This window comes from Emiliania huxleyi (assembly GCF_000372725.1).
Source record: "Emiliania huxleyi CCMP1516 chromosome Unknown EMIHUscaffold_150, whole genome shotgun sequence".
Taxonomy (NCBI): Eukaryota; Haptophyta; order Isochrysidales; family Noelaerhabdaceae; genus Emiliania; species Emiliania huxleyi.
In genome coordinates, this window is record NW_005201091.1 from 3,421 (window position 1) to 11,833 (window position 8,413).

Consider the following 8,413-nt stretch of genomic DNA (forward strand, 5'->3'; position numbering starts at 1 on the left):
CGAGTGGAAGAGCAGCGAGACGGCGGCGACGCGAGCGATGTCGGCGGGGCTGTCGCAGCGAGAGATGGCGCGCACGATGAGCTCCGTGGGGAGGTCGAGGAGGCGGGCGGGCGGCGGCGTGTCTGGCGAGGGGGCGGCGGCGGAGGCGGAGGCGAGGCGGCGCGAGCGGCGGCGCGGCGGGGTGGACATCGCGAGGAAAAGAAATAACGTGCACAGGGCCGTCCACACCTCTTAGAATTCTTAACATCAGACATCACGCCAGAGCCGATGGAGGCTGTGCCCGTGGAGGTGGCTCGGTCCGCGCAGCTTCGTCAGCTCGAGAGCACAAGCACCGTTCTCGCCGCCGCCGCCCTTTTGTGGGCCTGCTACCGAGCCACACGCTTCATCGTTGAGAGCAGGCGGCGACGAGCGCTGCTCGCGTCGCTTCCGCCCGTCCGAGATGGCGCGATCGCTGTTGCTCACGAATGCTACACAGCGACCGAGTGGCTCACCATCGGTGGCGTGTGCTCGCTCGCCGAACTGGTGACGTCGATCGGCGAGCGACGTTACGGGAGCAACGTGGCTGTGGACGCCAGCTTTGTGGACGCGTCGGGGCGTGAGCAAGCCCTACACGGCGGCCTGTCGCTTGATGCACTGAGGGGTGCGCGCCTCTTGCGGATCGTGCAGCGCGATGGTCCGCGTGCGCCGTTCGGCGAGGAGGAGGGCTTGATTTTTGGCGGCGGCCAGAGCCAACGGACTACACCCGCACTCCAGCACGACCCTGAGGACGACGACGACGAGCTGACGCTCATCGGGATGACTCCTGCAGTCGTGCCCATCTCGCCGCTCGTCGAGTGAAGTGCCGCCCGTGACCGTGCGGATGGCGTGTGGGCCTCCTGTCTTCTAGACGTTGAGGCCTGTACGCAGATGCTCATCGCACAATGCTGGCCTCTTGTATCGGCTATATCGGGCGGGCGCGGGGCGGCCACAGGAGTCAGGAGCACCCCAGCCACCAGGGGCTTGCGATTCCGTCGTTCAGCAGCGCAACTCCCTTTTGGTACCTGTGCCGAGCAGACTCTGTGTGTCGGTCAGGAGTCAGGAGATGGGTAGGTGGGTCTATAGAGGACGGGGTTTGATGAGAGCCACACGTCACCGGATCTGAGCCCTGGCTGTCAGGCTGTCAGGTGCTGTCAGGTGATCTGTCAGGCTGTCAGGCACTGTCAGGCACTGTCAGTGCCTCTGTCAGACCAGCTGTCAGGTGCTGTCAGTGCTGTCGGGTGCTGTCGGGTGCTCTTGTCTGACATCAGAGGGGCTCCGTAGCTGTCGGGTGCTGTCGGAGCTGTCGGGTGTTGCTGTCAGACGCTGTCGGAGCTGTCAGAGCTGTCGGGCTGCTGCTGCTGTCAGAGACGCCGGTGCTGTCAGGTGCTGTCGGTTGGTGCTGTCGGGGTGCTGTCAGGCTCTCTGACACACTATCCACACTTATGACATTATCAAGAGGAGACCAACATCCAACAGGACTCTACTACAGCTCTACACATACTCTAGTCTCTACTCTGCCTAGAAGGGGTCCGCCTGGGGAGCGCAGATGGCGGAGCAGGCGCAGGCGCGAGGCGGCGGCGGCGGCAGCGCGGCACAGACGGCGGCGGCCACCCCCACCCAGACGCCGTAGGCATATGACTGTAGGGCCCCAGAAGGCTAGCTGGTAGCTTCATTTGTAGTTGTAGCACAGCCGCGGGTCCGCAGAGGTGGGGCGGGAGGGTTGAGAGAGAGACCCATGAGGCATGACCATCCCATGACACTGCATGGACCACACTCACATGTCTTTGCATGTTTTGTTAAACCCTCATGGGGCGCAAGAAAGAGGCTGCACGGCTGTGTACGGTCTGTGCTGATGTCGGGCTGGTTGGGCTGTCGGGCTGTCAGCGCTGCTGTCAGGCCACTGTGTGCTGTCGGGCTGTCAGGCAGCTGTCAGGCTGTCACGTTAGGGCCTGACAGCGACGGAGCCCCTCTGATGTCAGACTCTGCTGTCAGGCTGTCAGATACGTGCTGTCAGACTGTCAGAAAAAGTGCTGTCAACGCTGTCAGGCTGTCGGGCACTGTCAGGCGCTGTCCGGGTTTGCTGTCAGGCTGTCAGACCAGGGCTCAGCGTAGCCTAGTACGTTGGTGCGTGCGCATATAAAAAAATGCTTTAGAAGAAAAACGGGCACGCATATTCTCCCCCCTCCATTCTCTCCCCCTTGGCGCGGGTCCCCCCAGCCCGTAACCTGCCATATGTGGGAAGCTGGCCGCCGATCCTAAGACCCATCGACCCGGGCTTGCTAGATCGCGCGGGGCGAATGGGTGATGAAGTTAGTGCCTTGGTGCCTGTCCCCCATGGTGGCTTCCCCTGACCTCTCTCACTCCCAGGGTACTGGCTACGGTACTCCCTCGGTGTGGTGCTCCCTTATCCGTTATCCCCCCCCTCATCCCTCCCCTTTCTCTCTCCGAGATGACCCGTGCGCTACGTGTCAAAGTTTGGTCCTCGGGGTACTTTGTACAAAGAGAATTTTACAACAAAACTCCCTCGCACAACACTGGGCACGGGACTGGCGCGCACTGGCACATACAAAGAGAACCGGGCCGGCGCCGAATTGCAACCCTAGTTTCGTACCACGGAGCCTGCAGCCGGTGACGGCTGCAGGCCTCGCGCCGGCATCGTCGCCCCGCCCACCCCTCCTCACCACCCAGACCCAGACATACTTACAAAGAGAACCGGGCCGGCGCCAAGACGCCCAACCCACCGGCATGTCGATGAGGCGCAACTGAGTCCACCTCCGCAATTTGGGGAACGCCTACCAACGTCGTAGAACTAGAGACGAAGTTCATGCCCGCATCAAGGAGCCGCTCGAAGGTCTTCGCGGCCTTGCACACGCACGCCGATCTCACCTCTCACCAGTTGTCGCAAGCGGTCGTGTTGCACTCGAGGCACGTCCTGAACGTCTGCAGCACCGTCTGGTACTCTTCGCAATTTGCTTGCAAGGCGCGACCACGGAGAAAGTTCCCCTTTTGAACAAATGCCGCAAGCCGGCGGCGCCAGGTGCGCGTGGGGTCCGGTTTCGGGCGGCACTTGCACGACGCCGTTCCAGCCTGATTGGGATTGGCAGATGATCCCAAAAACGTGCAGTCGGCGCAGATGCACTCCAGCACGGGATTCGTGTAAGAGCATTGCACACTAGGTGGGCCGCGGGTAAACCACGCCCTGTTCCCAGTGACTGGGTTTACCTTAAGAACTGGGTTGGGCCCACACGCAGTTACATCTGCAGCCGCGTTTCCAGCTTTGAAGGCCTCGTTCATGAGTTCATGGTTGTCGTCTTCGCAGACGCAGTTGGGTTGGCGCTCGGGAACCTTGGTGGATTCCTCAGCAATGAAGCACGTTGGCAGTTCCGTGGGGCAGCCGTCTATCGTCACTCCGGTTGCACTTGCCTCTGCTTGGGTAATTGCCGTCTCCTGCGCATCCAAGTCGCAGGAGACGGCAAGGTAGTAATTGGTTGGGCCTTGCCACGCGAAGCTCGAGTCAACGAATAGCTGGCAGACGAACCGGCCCTCATTCACGTTGACAAAGTTGGACGTAGCCGCCGAGACGTAGCCGGAGTAGTGGACGCAAGGATGTCCCTCCCACGCCGTCTCGCCGTCCGTGCAGTGGCGGTGCTCCTCCACCTTGAAGACCGAGATCCCCCACGCCTGACTGCTCTGGTCGCCAGCGCCGCACGAGGACGTCGGCTCGAGCAGCGCGATATTCTTGTGGTCCCACGCATTCGAGACCAGTGCGTCCGCCTCAGCCGCGTCGCCCTCGATGGTCTTCGCGAGGTGGTGAGGGAAATCGGTGAACTTGACCGCCGTCTGCGGGTAGTAGTTGAAGGCAATGTCGGCGATGAAGTGGGCCGCGGTATCGCCCTCCGTCTCGCCTTTTCCGACGTCCCGCTCCTTGATCACGACGTTGAGGTTCGAGCAGAACCCAGAGGTGGCGATGAGCCAGGCGGGGTCGTCGACCACGTCGGGCACGGGAGGAGAGGGCTTGGGCGCGAAGGCGAGGCCGCGAGCGGCTGGGTTGATGTCGTCGACGGTTTCTGCCTGCGCACTCGTGTGGTGCGTGTAAGTTCAAGCCTGCATGTGAGTAAGTGCGGCTGGGCGGAGCGACGCACCGGCAGGGCAGACGTCGACAGAGCGACGAGCAGAAGCGAGGCAATCTTCAGCATCCAGTCCAAGATGTACCCCGCGAGATGTACCCCGCGGCCAAAACGCCGTTTTTCAGAAGAATTCTTAAAATACAAGCCTCTCAGATACGGTGCGAGGCCTCGCTAACGTGCAGCTCCACCGGGGACGTCAGGACCCTCCCCCTGTGCGAGTGCCTGGAGAACTCGTGCGGGAAGAGAGGGCGAGGTGCGCCCCCCTCTCACAACGACGTGGCGGCGGCGAACATCGGCAAAGGGCATGCGCGCCTCGTTGGCGACTTGAAACTTACGAGCTCGCTTGCGTGCAAGGGTGGCGACCGGCTCGGCTGGAAGGGGGCTTTTGTCGCCTTCGGCAACACCGAGCGGGCGCTGCTCAACTTAGTGATAGGGCATGCTGCATGGCCGACCTTCCTCACGTAGTTGCTCGCGTCCTTGAAGACCGTGCCGTTGTGGTTCAGCGCGATCTGGGGCGAGTTCGGGTGCGTGCGCATATAGAGTCAGAGTATAAGACCTCAGCCGATGGTGGATGCAGAAGACAGACTCATAATACGCAAGACATTTGTAGTCACCTCAGGCGCTACTCGACACCGAAATACGCGACACACTCAGGCCCCGCTCGGCTCCGAGGTCGAGGCGCCCCGCTCGGCCGCTTCCGCCGCGAACTTGCGCAGCCCGTTCCTCCACTCGTGCTCCTGCATGCCTCGCGGCGTGCGCTGCGTCACCACGCCGGGGCAGTTTGCAGCGACGAGGCCGCAGTGGTCGCTCCACACCTTCGGGGCGGGGGAGCGACGAGAGGCGTGCGTGGCATGGGCAGTGTGCCGTCTCCCTCCCTCTCGGCTGCGTCTCGCCGAGTCGTCGAAGAAGAGCATCTCCTCGTACGCGACGCCGCACGCGTCGCGCAGGATGGGGAAGTGCGTGCGGGACTTGTCGCTCGAGAGCGGCGGCTGCCGCCCGATCTGCAAGTTGCGGCCGTCCTCGTAGCCTCGCCTCAGCAGGTCCGCCATCGTGAGGCCGGGAAGCACCTCGAGTAGCTCCATCGCCGCGCGGCCGATCCGCTCGGCCAGCGGCGTGTCGGCCGAGGATGCGACCGCCATGCGCATCTCTCCGTGCAGCCCATCTGCCACCTCCTGCATCGCCAGCAGCGCGCCTGGGTAGATGCGAATCACGTCGCCGCCGCTGTGAACGCCGACGACGCCCTCGCCGCGGCCGTTTAGATCGCCGATCAGCGGCCTGCTGGGCATGTGGCTGAGCGTGTACATCTCCGGAGACCACACGCACTCGTCGAGGTCGAGCACGCACAGCCGCGGCACGGAGGAGAGCGCGACCAGCCGGGTTCGCGGCGGAGCGGTTGCTGGGACGAGACCCCGTGCAGCTGTGTGCAGCAACGCGGCCGCGGTGGCGGAGAAGACGCTGAGCGGGAGCATACGTCTGCCGTGGCACGGCGCGGATAATACGGACAGCAGACGGGCATAGAGGAAAAAGAATTTCTCCCAACTAACCTCCTGCCCAGCCCCCTCCGTGTCGCGATGCGCTCCCCGCTCCCGTTCCCCTGTGTCCCTGATCGTCCTTACAAGATCCTGCTCGTGCAGGTGGGGACCCTGTCCTTCTCCCACCCCTCGTTTGGCGTGCCCGTTTTATTTATTTATGGTAGGAGGTGCTCTGCGAACTGCCTCGCGCGAGGGGCGTGTGGCATCTCTCGCGAGTCTTGGAATAGTCTTCCCTGACCCCGCCCGCCTGCCCGCCTGCCCTGCCCGGCTGGCTGATAAGATCTTTTCACTTTGACTTGGTGGAGTACAGGCGCCGGGGGGCGTGTGGCTGAGACTGAACTGGCTCGCCTGCCAACCTCGAAAGGGCTGCCGTCCACGCGTCGCTGCTCAGGCCGGGGGAGGGGGGGAGACCTCCTGTTCCTCGCGGAACGGGAGTAGGCCCTCCTTGCCCGGTTAGAAGCAGGGCGGTGGTCGTGCCATCGTCGCTTGGAACGCAAGGCAAGTTGACTCAACCTCGGATCTCGCTGCCGCTAAGCGTGGCGTCGATTATCAAACGAGCGGTGACAGTAGCGGTGGCAGCGGCGGCAGCGTCGACAGGAGCACCTACTGCAGTGTCAAATGTGAGCTGGGAGGCGGGAGGCAGATGCAATAGGAGCGGGAGAGTGAGATCGTCAGCCAGCAAGGCAGACCTTTACGGCGCGGCTGCGGGCGCGTTTGCAGTGACATGCGATCCATGTGGCAGCAAAGGCACGGCGGGAGTAGCGCGTATGCAGGCTGGTGAGCGAGGGTGGCGCGTCGCGAGTGGCGGTGCAGCCAGTCGGTGGCGGGTGCTGGCGACCGGCAGAGAGATGCAGACGGCGCGAGAGATGACCCTGCGGAGAGGCGAGGTGACGGGCGATCCGCGACGGTGGGAGAGGGCTGAGCATCGCCATGTCTCGCTCCGGCACCATCTTGCCGAAGCGCAGGCCCGGGAAGGCGGTGTTTTTGATGTAGCGGAGCCGCGCCGTGTCGTGCTTGTTGTACCGCCCTTGGCGGCCGGCGTAGCGCTGGTGCACACCGTGCAAGATCGACTGCAGCTCGAGCTGGTGGCTGACGATGTCCTCGCCGCTCTGCAGCGCCGGCGACAGGCACATGGCGCCAGCAGAGGAGATCTGCGAACAGGGCGAGTCGACGCTGGCAGGTCAAGCAGCGTCGACTCGCTACCAGCAACGAATGGGTACCCTCCCCTGAAAAGCTCCCGCATGTACCTCCTGCAAGCGCTGTGGTCGCCGCAGACTGGCTCCGACTTGACGGCAGCATGGAGGCATGATGCCTCCATGCTGCCGTCAAGTCGAAATCGACATGCGAGTCGATCTTTGGCCCGCCAGAGGTACATGCGGCGTTTCGGGCGACAACAGCGCTGCGACCGCGAAGTGGCGGTGGACATGCTCCCATGTTGCCGACGCGGCGCCGGAGTGGCCGGCGCTGCTCGCCGCGACCACGACGGCTACTCCGCTGCTCCGGGCCGACCTGTCCTACCCGACGGTGGCACTCTTCCACGTCTCGCTCACGCTGAGAAAAATTCTGAAACGGCGTGCAGCAGAGTCACCGACGAGTCGGTCCGCGTGACTCCTCGTCCCCCGCACCGTTCTCACACATCCATAAACTCACTTTGGCCTCACTGAAGCGATGCCTCAATCCTGAATCCTCAGATTTTAGATTAGGACGCTGCGGACCCTCTAACGCTCGGGTGACGGGTCCCCCGGTCCAATTTTCCAAATTCCTGCTCGTAGCTCGTGCAGGTGGGGAGGACCCTGTCCTCCTCAGGGGATTGCAGGGGGAGAGGGGGAGGGAGGCCTTTCACCCTTCTTTTCAATCACATCTAAAGCCGTAATCGTCACATGTGCATGTGCATGTATGTAAGAAGCCTGCTCTCGCCGCGCGCGCTGCGCCCATCTCGACACGCTCTTGAGCGAGAAAAAAAAGACGCTGTTCAGCGAGAGATAGAGGCCCCCTCCCGAGCGGCACATTCTTGCACGGGGCTGCTCGGTGGAGGCTATTGAGGTTGACCCCAACTCTCTCACCCGGCGAGGAAGACGTCCAGCTCGACCCACGCCGGCTGCGGCACGCCTGAGGGGGGATTCATGCAGCTATAGTTAGTCAAGTCGTTCACCCATTTGCGGATGGACACGATGCGCGCTGGGGCCACGCCCTGTAGTACGACCTCGGGTGATCTCGGGTGACATCGGTAAGAGCTCGGCTGATCTCGGCCGATCTCGGCTGATCTCGGGGAAATCTCGGCCGATCTCGCCCTTGAGCTTGACCCAGTGGCCGCACTCTGCCTCCACCGCCACCCGCGCCTCGTACTGCAGCGTCTCGAGCGGCCGCTTCTCGCCCGCGCCTGTTTTGAGACCATTGGATTTGAGTGCCGGGGACGGTAGGGCACTGCGGCGCCTCGAGGTGGCCGCGTCGCTCCTGCTCACAGATCAACAGCGTGAACGGCGCCTCCTCACACCGAGCCCGCCGCGTCTCCCCCCCCCCCCCCGCGCGCGCCTGTTCACAGCCCGACCGCGTGAACGGCGCCTCTTCACACCGTCTGCGGCGTGAACAGGGCCGTGTGTCTGCTGCACCGCCGGGCGACGACCACGCGTAGCACGGCCCGCCCGCGCGCGTCACCTTGCGGTAGTCGAGGACCCAACCGGTGACCGGGGGACCAACGAAGCGCCGTGGCAGCGAAGTGCCGTGGCAGCGCTGTGC

The 8,413-nt window shown here is 63.5% G+C and overlaps 3 protein-coding genes across 3 annotated transcripts in view; 1 reads left to right on the forward strand and 2 right to left on the reverse strand.

Annotated features, from left to right (window-relative positions):
* Positions 1 to 267: 267 nt before the first annotated feature.
* Positions 268 to 837, forward strand: EMIHUDRAFT_228708 (hypothetical protein; the record flags this gene model as incomplete). The annotated part of the gene is made up of 1 exon (XM_005786470.1): positions 268 to 837. The coding sequence occupies one exon, from the start codon at positions 268 to 270 to the stop codon at positions 835 to 837; it is 570 nt and encodes a 189-aa protein (XP_005786527.1).
* Positions 838 to 4,795: 3,958 nt separating this feature from the next.
* On the reverse strand, positions 4,796 to 5,614 carry EMIHUDRAFT_228712 (hypothetical protein; the record flags this gene model as incomplete). The annotated part of the gene is made up of 1 exon (XM_005786471.1): positions 4,796 to 5,614. The coding sequence occupies one exon, from the start codon at positions 5,612 to 5,614 to the stop codon at positions 4,796 to 4,798; it is 819 nt and encodes a 272-aa protein (XP_005786528.1).
* A 734-nt stretch (positions 5,615 to 6,348) lies between these two features.
* Positions 6,349 to 8,413, reverse strand: part of EMIHUDRAFT_467625 (hypothetical protein) — a gene marked incomplete at its 3' end in the record, with an annotated part of 4,374 nt that continues 2,309 nt past the window's right edge. Inside the window, exons 3-6 of the mRNA XM_005786472.1 lie at positions 8,287 to 8,332; positions 7,968 to 8,057; positions 7,741 to 7,786; positions 6,349 to 6,850 (exon numbers count right to left, since the gene is read on the reverse strand). Of these exons, the coding sequence (XP_005786529.1) occupies positions 6,349 to 6,850; positions 7,741 to 7,786; positions 7,968 to 8,057; positions 8,287 to 8,332 (684 nt within the window). The remainder of the gene's footprint in view (positions 6,851 to 7,740; positions 7,787 to 7,967; positions 8,058 to 8,286; positions 8,333 to 8,413) is intronic.